The 23,537-nt window shown below is 41.3% G+C and overlaps 2 protein-coding genes across 3 annotated transcripts in view; one reads left to right on the top strand and one right to left on the bottom strand.

Annotated features, from left to right (window-relative positions):
- SELENOF (selenoprotein F) overlaps positions 1 to 15,516 on the bottom strand; it is a 77,056-nt gene extending 61,540 nt beyond the window's left edge. Inside the window, exons 1-2 of the mRNA XM_029618981.1 lie at positions 15,362 to 15,516; positions 374 to 541 (exon numbers count right to left, since the gene is read on the bottom strand). Coding sequence (XP_029474841.1) covers positions 374 to 541; positions 15,362 to 15,466 — 273 coding nt within the window. The 5' untranslated portion in view covers positions 15,467 to 15,516. The remainder of the gene's footprint in view (positions 1 to 373; positions 542 to 15,361) is intronic.
- A 606-nt stretch (positions 15,517 to 16,122) lies between these two features.
- Positions 16,123 to 23,537, top strand: part of HS2ST1 (heparan sulfate 2-O-sulfotransferase 1) — a 220,205-nt gene continuing 212,790 nt past the window's right edge. The window contains exon 1 of one of the 2 annotated variants that reach the window (XM_029618977.1): positions 16,123 to 16,535. In XM_029618977.1, coding sequence (XP_029474837.1) covers positions 16,412 to 16,535 — 124 coding nt within the window. In that variant the 5' untranslated portion in view covers positions 16,123 to 16,411. The remainder of the gene's footprint in view (positions 16,536 to 23,537) is intronic. The other variant, XM_029618978.1, reaches the window with a different exon arrangement.

Below are 23,537 nucleotides of genomic sequence, written 5' to 3'. Positions count from 1 at the left end.
TTGAAAATAAAACCTTGTGGAGCAGTCATATTTTTGTTCATTATGCTCACAGTGTATGAGGTCGTTACAACTAAGATGCTGGAGGAGGTGGCCAAGACCAAGAACTAGGATGTTCAATATTCCATGAAAAAAAGTCAGGAGTTTTCACTACAAATCCTAGAGAGGATGGAATCACTGGACAAGATTCAGTAAGGTGACAAATCCCAGCATTTGTCAAAATACTCATATACAGCTTAAGAAATGTTTCTGTGAGATTTACAAGAGCTTTGAGTATAAGAACATCCCGTGGCTCAACATAATTCCTGAGCTGAAAACTTTAACCAACTAAATTAAAATGAGAAAACATAGCAACTGTGGAATTTTGGTGACATACCTTTTTGGTTTCAATTTGGGCTTCTTCTTGACAGCACTTCCTGCAGAATGAATCGATTATGTTCAACTGAAATTGTGCAAGAAGGCCACATGAACTGCACTGCAAATTACTGGAAAAGCCAAGATCTCTGCATGCTTCAGATGACAGCTCTGCTCCATATGCTGATATCTAGAAGGAAAAATGTTTAAAGGGTAAAATCTGAATATATGACTGTATACATATATAAGCATCACTGCCCAAGAAGTGAGAATGTAACTGATATGGAATTACAGTGCCTGAAATTGAAAGCTCAGGACACTAGGGTCCCCTGGAAGTTATGATTATTTTTACACACTACATATATCTTTGATTACAGAACTCTGAACCATGAGACATTGCTGTGATTGGATCAAACTGGGTCATGTAAGCAAAATTATTTTCTATTGCTGCTTCAGCAGCAGTCAGTAAACAAATATACTCAATGCTCATATTTTTGTGTGGAAGGGAGTAGAGATATACTTGTAGCAAAATTTAATATCACTACGTGCCAGTAAATGTGGCAACAATGTCAAGTTTGCATTCTGGAATTTTGATTGTGTATTTTCCGTTTGAAAATCTTTCAATAAAAACAAAATTTAAAAGAAAAAAAAAATATATACAAACATACACACTGACTGCAGTTTTTGGCACAAGTTCCTCCATTTACTCAATGCCAGTTTATTTCCCAGCTCTCACAAATTATCTAACAAAATTATCCATAAAGGTTTCATTCAAATACGCAATTTCTTGATTTGGAAGTCATGGACAAGAAGCTCAGCTAAGAGAGTGAGAAAAGACAGAAGCAATACATTGGATGCACTGTGCATGGTTTGAAATTTTTTTTTCACAATTTTATGCCTCTGTTTGAATATTCCATCATGTTTATTCTTCTTTGTGGTACTGCGGCAAAATAGATGCAAATCAAAGCAAAAGGATAGGTCTATCCTTCTGAGGATTCCTCATGAATTGCAGCTGACTTGCAGTTACTTCAATATGCATATGCGCCATTGAACCAAGTCTTGCATTGCTGTAAAGTAATGTGTATTCAATCAGCTAAAGACTCAATAAAACAAACAGACTGAACTTTGCCATGTTATAGCTTCAGGGAATATTTTACAGCAAAGTATTTGTCTAGCAGTGACTCAAAACCATGCAGTAATTTTAAGATGCCGGTGAATGTTTTCTAATCATTTTTTTTTAATAGTCTAACTTTGCTATGTCTCATTCACTCCTTTCTTAAATAGCATGGTTGCCACATTAATACACTTGGGCATAGAAAGAAAAAACAACAAATGAGTTGTAGGTAATTCATTTTTATTTGTTGATTTATTTCTTCTCTCTCTCTCTTAAAACTTGTCTTTGTCCTTGATTTACAGTAGCCTGTCATCTCTCCCTTCTCAAGATTAACCCTTCTATTTTTCTCTTCCCTCCACAATTCCTTTATCCATTACTCCTCTTTCTCCCCTCCTAATATTTGCCATTTCTATAACTCCACTAGACATCCATAACTCCCAATATTTTCATTCTTCCCCCAACCCTTACCTTATCACTTCATAATTCTTCATCCCTCTGCACTCACTTCCTATCCACCCATTCCTCTGTAACCTTCTCTTCCTCTTATCTTCTATAACCCCTTTATCGGCCTCTTCATCATCTTTTCCCCCTGCTCCACTCAATATCTCATCAAGCATTCAGCGCCTCAATTATGTTGGTCCAATTTACAGAAATCATGCCATGATTTCCATTCTCCTACAGATATTAGGGATGAATTTCCAGGGCCCACGCTGTCCCTTTCTTCCCTGGGGCTATAGAGCTAACATTTCCAGTCTGAACCACCCTCTTCTATCAACTATTTTTGTGGGTCACAGGGTGGACATCCCTGGGCCCAAACCTGGTCACTTCTGCCATCCTCCCCATCAGCTGTCAGGAAGGCAATACTACCCTGTAATATGCTAATCTGAGGGCAGAGCTCTTTTTCTGATAGTAGATGACATTGGAAAAAAAAAAAAAAGTATGCAAAATAACTCATGTGATATGTCTGATACAAACACTTACTGCACTCTGGGCAGTAAGAAATGATTTTCTCCAAGGGGTAACTATATGACTAGTAAGAAACCTAAAGACTTTTTTTACTTTGTCATTTTGAGTATCATATTTAATGTGATGTTATTTACGGTCATGAAACCTGACATCTTTTGATTTGGTCGTAGTGATGATAACGGTTTCAAATTGTGAAATCTACCATAGGAATGACTGGTTGCAACATGTACAGGAATTAGTGTATTCTCTCCAACTGGATCACATCTGTCCTAGTCATGTTGTTAAGAGGTGTACAAGGAACACATTTCCCAGTATCACATTGCAATAAATCAAGGCAAATCTAATTTTTAGCAATAAAATATACTACATTCTTTATAATATGAAATGCTTAAAGACCAACAGCAGTTCTCACTTTACTCTTTCTACCCTCCTCATCCACTAGTTTTAAAGAAAATGTTTCTAATATTCAGAAAAATTACTCATTACAGACAAATTTAAAAACCTTATATTTAAAAAGGCATTTCAAACACATTTAAAAACCCTTAAACATACTCACTCCTTAAACAGCTTTAAAAACTTTAACTCAATGAAAATTAAGATGCAGACAAAAGTCCAACAGCGAGTTGAGGCTATCTATAAGAATATAAAAACTGCCAAGCTGGGTCAGATCAAGGTCCATCGAGCCCAACCCAGTTAGCAAGTACCTCGCAGATCCCATAAAGTACATATGAATCCTGTTACTCATTCCCAAGGAGAGCAATACATTGTTGCTTACCATAAACTGTGTGTTCCATAGATAGCAGGATGAATTAACCATGACATGTGGGTGACACCATCTGGTCCTCTCTCACCTAGCTAGTAGAACCTTTGCTCTACTGGGCATGTGCAGGAATTACCACTCAGGAAATGCCTCGTAATCTCCTCTCAGTTGATCTGAGAGCTAAATCTAGGTAGGTAGTCTACGCTCCTTGGCTAATTCATCCTACTATCTACAGAAAAAAAACTGTTTACAATAAGCAACCTTTATTTTTCCATCAATAAGCAGAACTAAATTATTCCAGATGAGGGTTGCATTATGAGCAACCCGGATCCCACAGTGGAAAGTGGATTACAGGGTGAACAGGCTATGTAAGAATGCTTGAACAAGTTTATTATCTTTTTTCTTTATAAACTGTCCACACAGTAACACGGCATAAAGGTGTATACTGACGACCAGGCTGCAGCTTTGCAGATGTCTTTAAGAAGTACAGCTCATAGATGAGCTACCAATGCAGCCATGGCTATCATTTGATGATCCTTCATAGATTCCATAATCTGGATGCCTCTAGGGTACAGTAATATGCAATACAGTCTGCTAGTCAATTGAACAATGTTTGGCCACTCTATACCTAGTTGGTTAGGATCATAAGAGACAAAGAGCTGGGAAGATAAATGATGTGGCAGAGTTATTCTTTTGTTATAAGCCAAGGCCAACTTAAGATCTAAGGTGTGAAGGGCTTTTTAACCGTCATGTGCATGTTGCCTCTGGAAGAAAATAGGAAGTATAATGACTTGATTGATATAGAAAGCTGATACTACGTTTTGGTAGGAATTTTGGGTGAGTGTGGTGCACTACCCCATTGTGGAAGAAGAATTGCAGGAAGTGAGTAATAAACTAAAGCTTAAAGTTCACTGACCCTTTTTTGGCTGATGTTACTACCACCAAGAACAATACTTTCTATGTTAGGAACTTGAGAGAAGCCAACTTCAATGGTTCAAACAGCAGTTTCTTGAGTTGTGCTAGGACCACATTTAGATCACATGAAACAAACAGTTTTGCAACTGGAGGTTTAGTCTGCCATCAGTTTGAACACTAATGGATGAGTAGAGATAGGTTTACTCTCAGTCTGAATATGGTAAGTGTTGTAGCATGGAGATGTACTCTTACTGAGGAAGTGCTGAGCCCTGAAGTAGGTAGAGAAAGCAAATAATTAAGCAAGTCTTTGGGTTCATATAAGAATGGATCCAAGGAATTATGCTGACACCATGTGGAACATATTTTCTATTTAAAACCATAGGTTCTCCTGGTTGATGGTTTTCTTGCAGATACTATGATATTCTCAACTTTTTTGGTAAAGACAATCTGGCAATTTCTGAGCACTCAACTCCCAAGCCATCAGATTGAGGGATGGTAGGTTTGAAGTGCCCTTTTTGGGTTATTAAGCATGGATCTGAACCAAGATTGATCAGAGGACTGCTGGATAGTTATGCTAGCTATGCAAACTAAGCTTATCTGAGCCAGGCTGAAGCTATGAGGATCAGATGAGCCCTTTCTGAGCACTTTTTGCATCATTCCGGATATTAGTGGGATTAGTGGAAAAGCATATGAGATCCACATTCCAGTCAAGCAGAAAAGCATCCTGAATTGCTCAGTTTGCCCCTCTGTCAACTAGCAGCCCAACTGACTTTTACAGGCTTTTTGCATCAAGTGTACTTTAATAATAAAAACATTTTTAATTTTTGCCTCTCTGGCATGCTTTTTCTAAGTCTCTTTTGGCCTGTCAAACTTCTCTTTTACATCTAACTTCCCAGTGATTATGCTCTTGCCTATCTTCATCATTTGGGTCTTTCCATTTTTTGAAAGATGCACTTTTAGTTTTAACCACCACTAAACACGCTGGTTGTTAGTTGGTCTTCTTTCAACCTTTTTTAATGCGTGGAATATTTTTATCTGGCCTTCCAAAATGGTATTTTTAAGCAATGTCCATGCCTCATGCAAACTTTTAACTCTTGCAACTGCTCCATTTAGTTTTTATTTCAGTCTTTTGAACCCAGTACCACAGGTATGATTATCTGCCTGTTGGTGAGGAATTGTATGCATGTACCTGATACAAAGAGCTCCTAGCTCTCAGAGAATGAGTAATCTTTAGAGGCCAAAGTAGCATACTTAGAGGAACTGAAGCAGATGTGCATACAGAAAACTCAGGGACATATTAGAGTGGTCCCAATTCTAGTCTGACATTGCTTTGGAGGAGCAAGGTCAGCTGGAACAAGACCATCACCTTGGCGTAGCAGTAAGTGATCTGTAGCTAGGATCTGTCCTCCAAGTGATGCCTGATTCTTTTACACCCAGGATGTCTCACCAGGGATGTGTGCCCAGGAGGGATGGTTAGGACTGCTGTTATAGTTGGTGATTTAATCATTTAGGAATGCAGCTAATTGGGTGGCTGGTAGGCGTGAGGTTCACTTGGTAACTTGCCTGCCTGGTGTGAAGACAGTGGAATTCATGCAGCACCTAGATAAGATTTTAGAGTGCTATGGGGGAGCTGGCTGTCAGTCCATGTGGATACCAATGACAGAGGATACAGAAGGGAGATTCTGAATGCTAAATTTAGGATTTTAGGTAGGAAATTGAAATCCAGAACTTCCAAGATTGCATTCTCAGAAATCCTTCTGTTCCACATGCAGGATTGCAGAGGCAGCCTGAGCTCCAGAGTCTCAAGGATGGCTTTAGATTTGTTAGGAACTGGGGAACATTCTGAGGAAGGGGGAGTCTATTTTGATGGAATGGGCTCCACCTTAACCAGATTGAAACCAGGATGTTGGCATTTACATAAAAAGATACAGCAGCTTTTAAATTAGACTATGGGGGAAGCTGACAAGTCACTCAGAAGCACATGGCTTGGAGGAAGGTATCTTCCAAGAATACTTGCAAAATAAGGAAGTTAGAAAATCCCAGCAGAGAGGTTGTGGTTAAGGCTGAAGTAGCCCAGATGAATGTAGATAAAGAGCACAATGTTTGGAATAACTCTACACTGCTCTATGATCTGCTAACAAGCAGGTTGTGAATACAAAGAGAAATACAAGAACAAATAAAAAAACAACACACTTTAAAATGTCCATATGTGAATGCCAGAAATCTGAATAGTAAGAATGGAGAGTTAGAATGTATGGTACAGGCTATAGACATTTCAGAGACGTAGTGGAAAGAGGATAACCAATGGAACATTTGTGATACCAGGGCATAAATTATACTGATGTGACAGAGCAGACTGACTTGGTGGAGAGCTGGCACTGTGTGTAAAAGATGGCACAGAGTCAAGCATGATAAAAATCCTGCAGAAAACAAAATGCACTGTGGAATCCTTACTGATAGAAATTCCATGTGTGATGGATAAGAGCTAAGCAGTGAGTTTATCTACTATCCACTTGGCCAAGATGAAGAAAGACTGTGAAATACAGCTGAAATCAGAAAAGCAAATAAATTTGGCAACACAATAATAATGGAAGATATCAACTACTCCAGTACTGATTTGTTCAATGACTTATAGAGACATGCAAGAGAGATTAAATTTTTAGATGCCATAAATAACTGCTTCTTAGAGCAGCTGGTCCTAGAATTGACTAAAGGAACAGCTACTTTAGATCTAGTCCTCAGTGGAATGCAGGATCTGGTGGAAAGAGTTACCGTGGTGTGGTTGCTAAGCAATAGCAAGCGTAATGCAATCATAGTAATATAGTAATGACGGCAGAAAAAGACCAAAATGGTCCATCTAGTCTGCCCAGCAAGCTTCCCAAGGTATTAACTGCCGCTCCGTGCCGGTTTAGCTTTTTTATTTATTCCCATCCTCTAGCCTTTTAGGGATCCACAGTGTTTATCCCATGCCCCTTTGAAATCCTTCACAGCAAATTTGACATAATCACTAGAGGAGGACATTAAGTAGAAATACTGCAGTACCATATAGTTCTAAAAAGGAAAAATATGCGTTTCCCTCCTCTACTCACAATCATCGGCAGATGCTTTGCCATGACCCTGTTTTAGATGGTGACAGGGTGGAGACCCTCATTGGAAGGAACTCTTCCAGAACATGGCCCGACTAGGTTGAAGCTTCCTCTTTGTTCTCCGACTCATGATAGGATTTGCCAGTCATAGGAGACCCCCAGAAGAGGCAAATCCTATGTCGAGGCATGTACTAGTGTTAAATTGGGTGGGGACCCACTATGTGGCAACACTTCCTCCATCTTGGAGAGAAAGGCTCCAAACTCCTGCCCTTGGGTATCGAGGCAAAGAAATTCTTCACCAACTGCTTCAGAGGCTGAGGTACCCTTTGGATTGGGGTTGAAGGAGATACATCCTCATCAAAGACCAATATGAGTTCTTCTTCACTCAGCTACAACACTGCCAAATTAATATGCTTCAAAGATGGTGCCACTATCTGGACTGTCTTCAGTGTCAGAGCCTCTCCGAAGGCATTCCATGCTGGAGAAGACTGGACTGGCACCCTTCTTGATGGCATTTTGGCCCCTTGCATTGATGATGCTAAAAAAGACAATGCTACTGCAGGTCTCTGCAATGACTGTATTGATAGCATCTTGGAGTGGGTGTTTCATGCAAGTGCCACAGATGATGCCCTTGTAGGGTTGGTGTCCGTATAGAAAAGGTGCATTGGTGCCATTGGTATTTTCTGTGCCAAGTAAAATGGCACGCTGTGACCCTGTGCTTCCTCATTGCCTAAGATGAACTTAGTGCAGGGTCCTGCTTAGGTGCTGACTTCTGCTTCTTTGGTTCCAACAGAGCCCTCTGCAGACAGATCCTACTTAGGTGCCTTACTTCATTCTTCCTCCGGCACTGACTGCCTTTTTTGCTTTGCTCAACCCCCAACCTGATATAGATTAGGGAACCGGCACCACAGGAGGGTGGGGCCTCTCCTAACAAAGCGGGGAATAGAAAGTGCAGAACCTTGATGCAGTCAACTCCATGAGGAAGAACAGCTCCGATGACCAGACTCATGCTGGCACTTACTCTTAAGCATCCTTCTAAAGTCCTGCAATTTCCAATCATGGGAACGCTACATCCTAGGAGAGATGCAGCCATAGTTGTGTAAATTTGCCATATCATGATCCAGACCCAGGAACTTGTAGAGTGCTTCATGGGCATCTGTACTGACATCTAGTGCCCACAAATGCAGACCTTTAGGCCTCTGACAGGCTTCCTGGTCTTTGTCTTTTCCTTCAACATTAGTTGTAGAAGATGCTTTTGTTTTGTTTTTCTGAATAGCATTTAAAACTGCTGTTGAAGGGTTGCTGAGGCAACAGGTAGACAAAAAAAAAAAAAAGACTGCAAAGAGGCAATAAAAAGGAGAGAATCACAAAGGAGAAAGGGCACACATCCATGTGATGCCTCGGACAAAAAAAAAAAAGGCTGGGGGGCTTACAAGGTAACACGTACATGGGAACTCCCGCATATGGTCAGTAAAGCTTTACTGAGCAATGAGAGATGGGCCTGTTCAGTACCATAGGATGACATCACCTATGAATCATGGTTAATTCAACTGTACTTGATGACAGAGAATTAACATGGTTTTAGCAAAGGGATGTCTTGCCTTACCAATCTTTCAGTTTCTTTTTGAAGGTGTATACAAATACATAGATAAAAAGTGAATCTGTTGATGTAATGTGTTTGGATTTTCAGAAGGCATTTGACAAAGACCATGAGAGACTCCTCATACAATTAAAATGTCATGGGCCTTCAGGAAAATTTTAAAATATAAGTGGAGGACTTTTTTCAAATTGGGAAACAGAACAGAATGGGAATTTCCTGTTTATATAAGGCATTATCCCAGCTGCAAGATCCATTTGAGTTTGGTTATTTATTAGAAAAATTGAGAGTTGAGTTTCTGATTCAAATGACAGAGAAGGACTTGGTTTCGGCTTTTGCAAAGATACCAGGATTGGTGGGGAATGCTACTTTGAGAGAGCTACAATACAAGTTTTTGTTAAGAACCTATATGTCTCCAGTTAGGCTGCTTAAAGCAGGGCTACTACAATCTAATGTATGTGCCAAATATTCCTCACCTAGGGGAACTTTGGGTCATTATTTCTGGATGTGTTCTGTAGTCCAAGCAACTCATGGAAAAATACTGCAGACAGAAACTGCCCGAACTGTAGGCAGACATGCTCTGTTAGTGGGTCTAGTCTTCACCTTTACCAACCCTTTTCCCTGCAGGTTGAGTCCTTGGGTTCTGAGGCCGACAGGACTTAGGCAAGGTTCCAGTGAGCAAGGAATGGAGTCCAGAAACAGACCTAGGGTAGGCAGCAGTCAGGCGACGACAGATTCCAAGCAACGGTCAGAGCAGGAAGTGCTCAGTCAGTGTCGGGTTCCAGGCAGAGATTGAGGCAGGTGGCATTCAGGCAGTGTTAAAGCATTAAGGATCAGTCCAAGGGGGAGTAGGGAACAAAAGAAGGCAAGAAAAAAGGTTAGGGGCAGGACGAAGTGAGGGCACAGGTCTTGAACCAGGACAGGCAACACAAGGTAAAGGGCAAGGTCAGGAGAGACCAGAAACTGGAGAAACAAGGCTGGTTCAGAAACGAAGAAACAAGTCAAGACCAGGAATGAAGCAAGGATAAGCAACATGCACTGCTATGCCAGAGAACCTGTTGCTGAGATGCTGGGTGAGTGCTGAGCCAGAGCTTATAAACTCTGTGCCTGTGATGTTATTGGGAGGTGCCATGCTGGCTTTCCCACCACAGGGCCTTTAAGAGATTGTGGTTAGTGCGCGGGTGTGTGCCTAGTAAGCCAGGTTAGAAGTGCGACATAGGCGGTGTTCTTTTTAGTGGTGTCCCGAGGAAAGTTGTGGCGGTGTCTATGCCACCAAGAGGCCTGACATGTTGTGGATATGTGAAGCCGGTCATGGGAGCATCCCGTGTCAGCGAAGCATTACAGAAACCAAAGTCTTTAATACAAGAAATGTTGTTGCAGGGGGCAGGAAAGGGCGGATCAAAATAGTCCATTTGCTAGAGATTCAAAATGCCAACAACCTCAAAAAAATCAATTTACAAACCATAACTATCTTACCAAAATTGTACACAGTGCATTAAACAATACTTCCCCCATTCCTTACGTGGTGTCAGAATGATTTCTTCCTTTTTATTAACAGTGCCCACATCCTTAAGGATAGTTTTCCTTTCTTATTGCACTAGCTATAGTCAGGGATTTATTTGCTTAATCCTTCAAACGCTTTCAAACACTGTTCTTGTCATAAAATATGTATCCAATAATAAATGTTCTGTATAACTTCTATTCAAAAACCAATAAAATGGTATCCATCTATATCACTCATATTACCTAAGTCTATGACACTATAGATACAGCATAGTCTAGATTGTCATTATCGGTATGATTGTCCCAGAATACAGATATAGAAATTGAAATAAATAAATTACATTACCACTAGAGAAGCTAATTTTCTGAAAGAACCTTTCCCTCGGTTATCTATTTTTTATGTACTCCCAAAAATACATAAATCACTGTCTAATCTTCAGTGGAATTTATGAGAGGATAGGGTGGTGCTAACCATGTCAATCGCATCCTCCTAGGGGATAATGGAATAAAGGGAATCTATGCCCAGGGTTACCAGGAAAAGAGGAGCTGATGGCAAATAAATATTGTTCAAAGTGATACAATGACTCGAATCATGCACATATGGCAGTGTCAAAGGAACCAAAGGTTTCTTTCTCAAAAACAAAAAGGTCAACAAAATAGATAGGGGCTCAAGCAATGAGCCGATCCTAGCCATGATAGGTCGGCCTGAAGGATTAAACAGTTATTTATTTATTTTTGGGAGTATATTTGAAAAAAACAGGTAAATGAGAGAAAGGTTCTTTCAGAAAATCAGCTTCATGAGGTAACATAATGACAATTTAGGCCAGGGATGGAGAACTCCAATCCTCTAGTGCCACAAACAGGCCAGGTTTTCAGGATATCTACAATGAATATGCATGAGAAAGATTTGCATGCACTGCCTCCATTGTATGCAAACCTATCTCATGCATATTCATTGTAGATATCCTGAAAACCTAGCCTGTGTGTGGCACTCGAAGTCTGGAGTTCGCCATCCCTGATCTAGACCGTGGTGTACTAAAAAGGCAATCTGATGTTGTAGGGAAGGAGTGTAAGCCTTATCCTCTCATGAATGCCATTCAAGAATACTTACACACTTTTTGGTTGAGCTAACCTGACCTGCACTTATTGAAAATTTGTTCTCCTCTGATGGCTACATTCACAAACAACTTAGAATCATGATTTCCATATTTTTTTATTTTCTGGTCACAGATTCTCGTGTAGCTACGTTATATAAATGAGATTTTTAAAAATCTGGCCTGGGACGGACATTCAATTCTTCGTTTTTTTTTTTGATTGGTTGAGCACGCGCAACTGCACTTTGACCTTTTCACACTACATTTATTGTTCAACAATATCATTCTTGGATATTTCTGTAACTATCCATCATGAAACCATTATCACATCAATTTTTTGAAAGGCCACAGATAGAAACATTTTATTTTCATATAATAACAGCTCTCTCTGTAACATCATCCCAGGTCAGTTTTTCTGTTTACAGCAGTTATGCTCCTCTTAGGCTGATATTTTTTATTAAAGTACACCGAATGCTTAATAATTTCTGAGAAAGAGGCTATCCCAACAAAGCGATTAAGACAGCCTTCAAGCAGGTCCTTTACATTAACAGAGATCTGTTCTTCCAACCTACCCATCTTGTTGAGGACAATAGAATGACTTGTGTCCTCCTGTTTTCATTAATTCAACATCACTGGTCATGTTTATTCCCTTTGGGCTCTTTCAATCAGCTCCCCTGCTTTGCTTTTCGAAGAAGTCATAATCTCTGTGATATTCTTGTATCCAGCACTGGCTAACCCTTTGAACTTCTTGGGACATGCCCTTCATGGCTACTGTAAATTATGCGAGATGTCGCTTTCCTTTATCAGTGTTTGAACTTCCTTCTACTCGGCGGAGATATCTTCTCCTTTTTTCTTCTGATGCAATTCAAGTGGCCTAATATATAGTATTATATGCCCATTATTTTACATTGGCAAAAGCTTATGGATGCTTAAAACATATTTTTGTCACTGTAATTGCATTAGGCATAATCGGACAGAAGCTCCCCTTGTAGAACACTGGATATCAGCATCACATTCAATTTCTGATTTATGTTTTTTCACCTTTGAACTATGCCAGCCCTCTGTTCGTGGTGATGACTTCTCTCGCTTCCTGATCTATCATGCTGGATCTTCTCACTTCAGACATTGTATGCATCAGGTTTAAATCAGGGAGATCCGTAATCCATTTCTGTAGTCTTGTTTATTTAAAAAAATAAATTTCCATATTCTTCTGCATAATACCGTTTGGACTATAGAGATTTTTTGGAGTACACTCCCATATTTCTACTACAATCAATGGTGTCATGTCTTCTACCCTATTTTTGCTGAATGATTTGTTTTATTGCTCTTGGCCCTCAGTATATTTTATGTTTTCCTTGTAAATGTTGTATTAAGTTAAATGAGGTCAAATATGTATTATATGATCTCATATATTTGAAATCATTCTTAAGAAACAAATCTAGGGCAGATACAAAAATTGTAGAGGTGCAGGGGAGCCTGTCATCCTAATAAGAAATGATAGTTGCAAATAATAGTAAAAAGATGTTTGCATTACCTTTTTCATTAAAATCAGCTATGGTATCTGAAAATTGGAGGGTGGCCAATATACCAGTTTTTAAAAAGGGTTCCAGGGGTGATCCTGGGAACTACAGACCAGTAAGTCTAGTGTTAGTGCTGGGAAAAATGGTTTAAAGTATTCTAAAAAACAAAATTACTGACCATACAGACACTGTATGGGACAAAATCAACATTAATTTAGCCAAGGGAAGTCTTGCCTCACTAATTTGCTATATTTTTTTGAAGACATGAATAAACACGTGGATAAAGGTGTGCCACAGTGTATCTGGATTTTCAGAAAGTGTTTGACAAAATACCTCATGAGAGACTCCTGAGGAAATTAAAGTCATGTGATAGGAGGCAATGTTCTGTTGTGGACTGAGAACTTATTAAAAAAGACAAAAAACAGAGAGTAGGACTAAATAGTCAATTTTCTCAATGGAGAGTGCTCCAGAGATCTGTACTAAGACAACTGCTTTGAAACATTCATAAATGACTACTAGATATGGGAACAATGAGTGACATGATCAAATTTGCTGAACTTACAAACTTATTAAAACACAAGAGGACTGACAGAAACTGCAAGAGGACTTTAGAAGATTGCGAGACTGGGCATCCAAATGGTAGATTGCACTTAATGTGGGCAAGTGCAAAGTGATACATGTTGGGAAGAGCAACCCAAATTATAGCTACACAATGCAAGGTTCCTCATTGGGAGTCACCACCGAAGAAAAGGATCTAGGCGTCATCGTGGCTAATATGTTGCGGCAGTGTGCGGCAGCGGCAGTCAAGAAACCAAAGAGAATGCTAGGAATTATTAGGAAAGGAAGCATAAAACAGAATATCATAATGCCTCTATAATCACTCCAAAGTGCGACCACACCTTGAATAATGGGTAGTTCTGGTCACTGCATCTCAAAAATGTTATAGCAGAATTAGAAAAGGTACAGAAAAGGGTGACCAAAATGATAAAGGGGATGGAACGATTCCCCTATGAGAAAAAGCTAAAGGTTAGGGCTCTTCAGTTTTGAGAAGAGATGGCTGAGGGGAAGTATGACAAAAGTCAACAAAATAATGAGTGGAATGGAATGGGTAAATGGGTAAACACAAATCGGTTTACTGTTTTTAAAAGTAGAAAGACAAGGGGACATTCAATGAAGTTACTAGGTGAAACATTTAAGCCAAACAGGAAAAAATATTTTTTTTACACTAAACGCATAATTAAATCCTGGAATTCATTGCTGGAGAATGTGGTGAAAGCAGTTAGTGTAGTTGGATTTTAAAAAAGTGTAGACAGGTTCCTAAAAGTTCATAAACCATTAAGGCAGACTTGGAGAAATCCACTGTTTATACCTGGAATAAGCAGCTTAGAATTTATTGACCTTTTGGGATCTTGCCAGGTACTTGTGACCTGGATTGTTTACTGTTGGAAAGAGGATACTATTCTTGATTGACCTTTGGTCTGACCCAGAATGGCAAATCTTGTTCTTATGTTCCTTGTTGTTGACTAATGGAGTTTCTGCTGTCTTGAGAGTTATTAGACATCAGCTCAGAAGAACTTACTGTTTTGTTTCCTTTCTTACAGATATGTATATTAATAAGCATCAACTAGTGTGTTTCTTTTGAAAAACAATATATATATATATATATATATATTTTTTTTTTTAATTACATTTGTAAATTGTATTCCACCTTGAGAACTTTATTAGAAAGGTGGTTTATAAACTGGATAAATAACATTTATCTGTTGTGGCAGGTCCTTCGCTTTGGAACAACCCTCCTGCTGATTTGCCTAAACAGCAATGCAGAAAAATGTTTAAAAAAAACTATTGAAAAACATTTCAGCTGGCATTTTATTAAAAATATGACAGCAAAGGTACATTCAGGAGGCACAAACAAAGCTCATACTGCTTTTATCTAATGTTTTAATTACTATTGTATTTATTTTAACGTTAAAATAACGTTAAAACCATGTTTTAATGGTATTTTGTGATTTTATGAGTTTTTCATTATTCTTTTATGTATTTATTTTAGAATGTATAATCTTGTAAACCGCCTAGAACTTGGGATGGTGGGGCCTATAACATTTGCTAATAAATAGTAAATCCCATGAGAACGTACTTTCAATTTCCTTTTATGAAAGATTTTCATGGCGCAGTCAGGCCTAAGAGTCAGGTTTACTCAGACTCCAGACGGTGTCTTGCATTCATTTTCTAATTTTGTCGACAAACAAACGAAAGATAAAAGGAAGCCGGGGAAAACTATCGCAGTCCGGAAGCCAGAGCCCACGTCAGCCACCACAGTGCCCGGCAGGGAAATCGGTGCGAGACCACAACCAGCCCAGGAGCCTCTTGTCGCACGCAGAAACCGAACATTTCCCTTCGTCCCACCATCACCTTTACACAGTAACACAACGACCACCGTCAGCTTTACACTTACCGCCTGTAAAACAGCACAGAACCCCCACAGCCACATCTCTCCCACTATCGCCATCTTCCACAGCCGGGACCCGAGCGAGGACCCTTCCGCGAGCTCTCCACACATTGCCTGAAGCCAAGTGAGGCAAAACCTTTCCTTTCAAACTTATCCAGATAAAAGCGGCTTCAATGTTTCAAGTACTGATAAAAAAAACAACAGTGTGTGTTTCTTTTAGTTAAACAATGTGGTTGCCGTGTTAGTCCATTTCAATGCACGGACATAAAAGTTAATAATAAGTATGTGAGATGTTGTGTCAACCTAATATATAGAGTATTAACTCCCGAAAACCAGTCAAATGTAGCTAAAAAGGCAGCACCTTTAATATTTGTATTGAGCTTTATTTCTGGCGTGTACCTTCCTTTTTTAGTGTGTAACAGAAAATAATCTTATAGTGACGTGAAAGTGAACAATTGAGTTGGCTCTTGATACTTGAAACTTGCAGGATATATTTTGTATCTAAATGTTACAGCAAATTTGTAGCCGTCCTATACAACTATAGTGCGCGTACGCGATTGTTACATGAGTTTAATTAGGCATCTTGAGGTCACCACAATATTTAGAGGTCCTTAGACCACTAAACAGGTTGGAAAAGGCAACGATAGACAGGATCCAATTACGTGTCGTTCAAGTCTGATTGGCATTGGCTTTACTCAATGGTTAGGAGGCAATGAGGATGCGCTCACAGCAGCGACCAATCGAGTTGCAAGGAGCTCGGGGCGCGGGCCCGGTTGCTGAGCAGCGGGCCAAGTGAGGCGGGTTTCGGAGGGTGAGCAGTGACGCAGGGGCGCTTGGCGGCTGCTGAGTTTGGCTCGCTGCAAAGCTTGAGCTGCATTGTAGAGAAGCGGCTTGTTCGGCAGTGCTGCGTTCACGCGTTTTGTTCCTTCCCCTTTTAGCTCCGTCGCGGTGGTTGCTGCGTCTCCGGTGTGTGGCATTGTCCCGTTTGCTCTGTCTTTTGGTTCCCGCAGTGTTATTTCTCCGTGTGCTCACGGTATGTCGTGATAGGTCAGTTTGATGGGGCTCCTAAGGATTATGATGCCGCCGAAGTTGCAGCTGCTGGCGGTACTGGCGTTCGGACTGGCGATGCTCTTCCTGGAGAACCAGATCCAGAAGCTGGAAGATTCCCGGGGCAAGCTCGGTAAGGAAAGGGAATGCGGAGCCCCGGAGAAGCCGGCTACGGCTGCTTCACCTCCGCAGTCCTGTGTTGCGTTCGGGGGGGGGGGGCCTCTAAAAACCATTTAACTATGGATGGGAGAGGAGGAGGAGCCATCTCTTTTCCCCAAAAGCTGTGCCCCCCCCCCCCTTCTTGTCCCCCGGAGGAGCCACGATTGTGTAAAATCATGCATGTGAACGGTGCTCGCTCGTCTGTTTTAATCTATCCCTTGTGCCCACTTCTTTAGATGGTTTCTGTAAAACAATCCAGTTTCAGTAAACATTATAACGGAGCCTGCTGGTACTCAGCGCGGCCTTTCTGCTGTGTGAAATGCAGTCTTTACTCTCCAGCCTGCCAGCAGTGCCTGCGGCGGGTCATGTTGCTGGTACTGTCTCTCCTGGATGGATTGGGGTTTTCAGGTGTCTTGGCATTGGGTTGGTATCCACTCCAGCTGAACCTTTTACCGCTTGAGATGAATCGGAGCTCTGTAACGCGGTCCCTCGTTAAAGCGCGCCTCCAAGACAGTGTGCTGCCTTGCACTATCAGATTTTGTTTAGTTGGAGCAGGGCTCGGTGGGGGGACCTGCTCTGTCCTTGCGATTTGCGGGGACCAAGGCTCACACTTTCAAGTGCCTTTTTAAGTACTTTCAGTCGCAAGTCTAGTAACATATGTTGTCATAGTCATTTAGATAAAGTGGAATCGGGATATTTCTAAGGTCAAAGAATTTTTAGTCAATCTCAAACTTTTTATATGCTAGTTTCCAAGAAATATGCTTATAGTGTTTTTGCTGAATTGCCCGCTTTATTATCTAAAGCTGGTGAAATAAGTTTGACTTTTCACTATTTCAGCCTTCTCTGGTTGCTGTTGGGGCGCAATTAACCCCCTTCCCAGCCACACTTACACCGCCTTAAGGACTTGAAAGCCAGTTAGAGAACTGTAGAAGAATGTGACTATCGGTGCTATTAGATTTGAAGGAGCACATCGGGGTTTTGAAAAAAATTCACTTAAATTGGCCAACCTTTTTCATAGCTGTGCTGCAACAGCAGAAAAACCTAAATTAAGGCAACGGAATTGGCTTAACTCTGCTGATAGTTCTTGTTGGCTTGCTGCAGAGTCCTGTTCATTTTGCGTCTTATATAGCCTCAGGCTGAGAATGGTGTTGCAGCTCCTAGCCCTACATCGTTTTTAAAATGCTTATTAAAAAGATTTTCAAACAGCCAGCAAGGTGTAATATATAACTAGATTAAGTGAGAAAAAACCCCCCTGCACAGATAGTAAATTTTACTTTAAGGAATTTTTCAAAATCCAGTTTGAAAATTCACCTCAATGGCTCCTTAACTGTAAACTAAAGAGCTTTTGGTTAAATATCAGAGAATTTGTTGTTGGTTTCTGTTTGTTTCTAACAGTGGCTTATGAATGCCTGTTTATGTAAAAAAGATTAGCATTTTAAACACTTAACTTATAAGCTAAATTAACAGATTTTACAAATTGCAGCAGAAAAAAAATTGTTCCCTGTTCATTCTGGTATTTAAGCTGTGAAGTAGAGGCTCATATGGTTTCTTTTTTTTTTTTACCCACAAGAGTTTGCGTAACTGCATTTTTATCATTATAACATTTATTTCATTTTACGCATACTTATTTGTCTTAACTAAAATTATTTCAGTTTTAAACTTGCAACACTTTTGGGTGAGTGCTTTGAGACCAATCTATAGTTTACCTAGCTTTTTCTGACATCTGTAGGGAAGCTTTTATTTGAAAGATGACTAATGGCACTCTTTCCAAATAAGTACAAGGTAACTTGCAAGAAGTCTTCAATTTTTTGGGGTTTTTTTTTTAAACTAAAAACAATTCACAACATTGAATTTGTTGCTATATTCTTTAATAATGTGGGCTTTGAATTAAACCTACAACTTCTGGCTGACAGTGCATGTACTGTCATGTTTGCTTCCATGTCTTGGCATATTATCTATTGGTACATCTGTGCTTTAAACTTTCAACATGAAGGGTTTGTTTTGTCCCTTAACCTTAACCAACGTGCTGGTTTTGTTTTGTCCCTTAACCTAAGACAAGCTTGTCCGTTATAGTTTTGAATTTTCCAATTGGTGACTGGCTGTAACTCAGCAGTGAGCCCTGGCTTCACCCGTTAATTGAATGTCTTGTAAGAAGAGCCTGATGGTTTTTCTGAACCTGAAAGCACCATATGTTAACCAAAGACCAATGATACTAGTTCCATGTGGTTGCATAGCCTTTTCAACAATTAACAAAATTCATAGTCACATGGGATATTTGTTTAGTCTTCAGTTGTCTTCGTTGGTGGCTTATCGTCTACATGCAACTTTTTTTTTCTATTTAGCAAAGCTATTAGTAGAAAATAGCCAAATGTGTGCACTGTTCAAACCTTTTTTTGTTCAGTACAGTATAAGTTATCATACAGAGCATAATGATACAGCACAGTACTCAGTAGTTCTCATGAATATGTGTTTCTTTGTACATCTGGTACCTATTTTCCATGCAGATAGCATTTAGATTAAATTACAATAAAAAGAAAGTAACAGTTCAGACCATATGTGTTTATCAAGGTACAAAGTGAGAAATTTGTCTGAGTAAATCTAAATGCTATGTATATTCATCCTTGTTGAATCATTTCTGAACTATGCTATCTATTTAATATAATTAGACCGTAGACTTGTATAGTACTCAAAGTAATGTGATAAAGTGTCAAGGTGTGAAGATATGCATCCTAGGCAGGACTAAAATGGGAGACCTTCAGCTCCACAAGTACGACCTGAAGTGTACGTTTCATTGACTATTAATAGCAAGCTCAATTTTTTCCTCGCATGTAGATGGAGTCACTAGAGTGAGTAAAGTTATGTTTCTTCTTTTTCTTTACACTTTACTAAGTGCATGTGCTGCTAGGCCCCTTGTTTCCACTTCTGCAACAGGAGTATTTTAGGCTCAGAGTATGACTGTTGCTGTGAGGAGGTATTTCCCAGCCAGGATTCAAACTGTTGGGCTCTTGTTTTAAGAGCAAGGAAAAAGAAGCAGTTCTTAACTCCAGTAATGGTAATGCAGTGCTCTTTTTATCATCTTTAATCATAGCCTCTAAAGAAGACTCATTGCAGTTTTGTTAGTTAAAAAAGGATGGGGAACTTTTTTTCCTGAGTCCAAGCTACTTCCTGAACTTTCTACATAAAGTAATCGTTCATGAATATTAGAGAAATAAGTGCAAAATATTTCTAGTAAATTTTTTGGTTTTATATCAGCTATGCTTAGCAGGTACAGTCTTGTAAAGTTGGCTGAATTGAGTATTACCAAGATCACTATACAGATGGAGCTTAATTATGCTTGCTGTGCATCCATGGGCATGTAGGACTGATAGCATTTCACTCCAGTTTACAATGAGTTAACTCATTTTGTCAGGATAATACAGAAATCTTTCATCCAAAAACATACAAGGATTTTTTGTTTTATGTATTTTCCGTTGATAGCAGGGCTGAATTAGCCATGCTGTTATAGGAACTGTCCATCAGGCCCAGTAGGCGGAGCTTGTGTAGTAGAATACAGAGCTTTGCTCTGTGCGCGTGCCTTCCTATGCGGCAGAACAGATTTTCCTCAGTCTGTTCTTTCCGCGTGCGGGATCGCACACGGGGCTTGGTAGTTCTCAGTGAAGAAAAACGTTTTTTTAAAATGTCAAAGAAGATAGATCCAAGGCCGTTGGGCTTCAAGCCTGTTCATGTGGGAAAACATGATTTTGGTTATCTGTGCTTGGGCGCCGAGCATGAACAGGCCTCTTGTCCCCACTGTGGCCGTAGGTGTCCCCTCTGTCTAGGAGGCAGCGAGCGATAAAGATCCAGCAGTTTCAGGTCGCAGCAGGAGGACAGTATGCTCCCCCCTTCAGAAGCCCATTCCTCGCCGGGGCCTAGAAAGAACAAGGCCCCGAAAGTAAGAAGGGCAGCCTCAGTGGAGCCATCACAATCCTGACACAGAGGCAGTTGAGAAGGGGCGCATCTCTGCAAATCTTCATCCACTCTGTTGTCGAGAGACCCCTCTGCCGTCCAAACATCGTTCCCCCCGCCGGCTTCGATGTTGGCTGGATTGAAAAAAGTGCCAGAAGGAGCACTGGAAGCGGCACGGCTAATGCTGGGGGCGATGCAGCAGGTGTCGGAAGAGGCGCATAACACGCCGGACAGGATACAGGACATGCTGGAGCAGCCGAGTAACGCGTCGGGAGTGACGCAGGCGGCGACAAAAAGGGCGCAGGAGGCATTGAGGGAGCCTCATAGAGCGCCAAAGTCCAAAACTGGGGCGTCGACGCACGCAGCGTCGAAAGGGGAGCATGGATCACCGGAGAGGACGCATAAAGCGTCGACAGCGGCGCACAAGTCGTCCAGATCGCAAGGAGAGTTGAGGGCATCGAAAAAGGGGTCCAGATCACAGAGCGCGTCGATCAGCACAGGATCCACTGTCGTCAAAACAAACAGCACACAGGTTGACGCACAAACCGGGAGTGCCGCGAAACGTACTGGAAGAGAAACGAACTGCTTCTCTGCCACACGACTCTCATCTTTCTAGTCGGGATCGACACAGCTCCCACAAATCTTCTCACACTTCCAGTAGAACGGGCCGAGAGACGTCACCAGACCCTTCTAATTATGGTCAATCCCCTTTCGGTGATAGACATCGTTCGGAGGACGACTATGTTAAAATTCATTCACGCTCCTCTTCCGAGTCTTTGTTCGCATCGGGAAGGGTGTTCTCAGATCTGTCATCTGCGTCACGTCGCAGATGTTCGGAAGAAACTTTGCAAGAACCACTGGTTAAAAAGCAGAAGATTACCCAGGACTTACAACCGCAAGAGCATCCGTCGCAAGGTGCAGATGCACTTATCCTGAAGGCAGCTTTGCCTCCTCAAGGGTTGGATAAAAAGGGGAAACCACAGATGCCACCTCAAATGAGGGAAGCATTCTCTCACCTGTCCTTGGCACTATCAGGGTTTTTTGAGGTAATGCAATCAACCTTTCAATTGCCACACTCCTCGTCGGGCAATGATAGTGACTCTCCACAAGAATCATCTCCACCCTCCCTGGGGGGACGTAACACCAACGCCCACAGGTCACCGATCACCTCTACATGTGGACCCAACACAAGACCCATCCTCTCTGGGGGACCCGGATTCGCCACACTCATCTCCTCATATTTCAACAGGATACCCATCTGATCCTCCGGAGGATCCACCCGAGCCATACTCCCCACCGGAGGATCTATCGTACCCCAAATTTCTAGAGAAAGTGGGATCCATGTTAAATCTCGACACACAAAAGACCCCTGACCCATGAGCGGCAACTTTAGACCTGCTCAAGAACTTCGATGCTCCCGCTGAACCTACTTCCTTACCTCCACACAAGGTCTTAGACTCTGTCCTTGAGAAATCATGGGAGACTTAGTTTTCCATCACTCCAGTGGCTAGGAAAACTGATTTGAAATTCCGAATGCGGCAGTTTCCTTTTTATTCGGTGCCGCAGCTGCCACACTTGTCGATAGTTGTGGAATCAGCTATGCAACGGGCTAAAAAGCCCAGATTACATGTATCAGTTCCCCCGGGTAGAGAGCAAAAGTTGCTAGATGAGTTCACAAGGAAGTCGTTTCAGGGGGCTATGTTGTTGGCTCGAATCCAACAATATCAATTCTATATTGTTCAATATTTATTTGAATGTCTACAGACTTTAAAGACCAGGATCCCGGTAACAGACCACTCTGATCTCCATCTCCAACAACCCGTTCAAGACATGGAAGAGGGCGTCCGTCACCTCCTTCATACAATCTGTGAAGGGTTTGAGTCTTCCTCTCGCATTTCAGCCTCCGCAATCGAAATCCGTAGGTTGGCGTGGCTTCGTTCCAGCGCTATACTTGAGGACGTGCATAACAAACTGGCAAATTTACCCTGTAAGGGAGACAATCTCTTTGGAGATAAATTCCAAGAGATGGTGGCCAAGATAAAGGATCAGGCGGTGGCGGTGCATTCCCTCATGCAACCGTTTCTATATCACCCACAAAGAAAGTACTTCCCGCCTGCCCGTAAACAACCATATCAGCGCAGACCGTTTAGACCGTATACTTCGTACAGTCCAACTACTTATGCTCAACCTCAACGCCTGCAACAACAGCGAAAAAGGCGGGGGAGACCACGAGGTCCACGTCAACAAAACCAACAATCTGCTTCGTCCCTTAAGACGCAGTCTTCTTTTTAGTTACTGCAATTGTACCCACCAGGCAGAATATCATCTCAGCTGCCAGAATGGGACAGAATAACAGATCAGTGGGTTTTTGGAAGTTGTGGACAAGAGATACCAATTGCAATTTTCAATGACTCCGCAACTCCTTCACTTACTGAGTCGGATTCTAACAAAACCACAACCCCAATTATTGAAGGAGATCCGATCCCTTCTACACCAACGGGCAGTTCGTCTCATTCCACCTCATGCCCGACAGAGAAGTTTTTATTCCCCAGATTTCCTCATTCCCAAGAAATCTGGTGGCCAGGGATCGATGCTGGACCTCAGGAGAAATTCAAAATGGTGTCCCTAAAGAACATCCTAACACTCCTTCAACACAACAATTGGCTGTGTTCCATAGATCTGAAGGATGCGTATACACACATCAATTCACCCCTCTTCGTGGGTATCTGTCATTCAAATACCAGAACATCCACTACCAGTATCAGGTACTCCCTTTTGGGCTGTCAGCAGCCCCTAGAGTGTTCACAAAATGCATGGCAGTGGTGGTGGCTCACTTGCGAAAGCCGGGCATTTGTATATTTCCATATCTGGCTGATTGGCACCTGGTAGCATCAATCCCAGAGATACTCCACCAACAACTGCATCAAACCATCTAGTGTTTGGATCGTTTTTGGACTGATAATCAACTATATCAAGTCTACTCTCATACCTACACAAGTCCTACAATTCATCGGGGCTCGCCTAGGTACCC

This window comes from Rhinatrema bivittatum, chromosome 10 (genome assembly GCF_901001135.1).
Source record: "Rhinatrema bivittatum chromosome 10, aRhiBiv1.1, whole genome shotgun sequence".
Classification (NCBI taxonomy): Eukaryota; Metazoa; Chordata; class Amphibia; order Gymnophiona; family Rhinatrematidae; genus Rhinatrema; species Rhinatrema bivittatum.
Note: the sequence above shows the minus strand (reverse complement) of the source record. Positions and strands in the feature narration are given on the sequence as shown.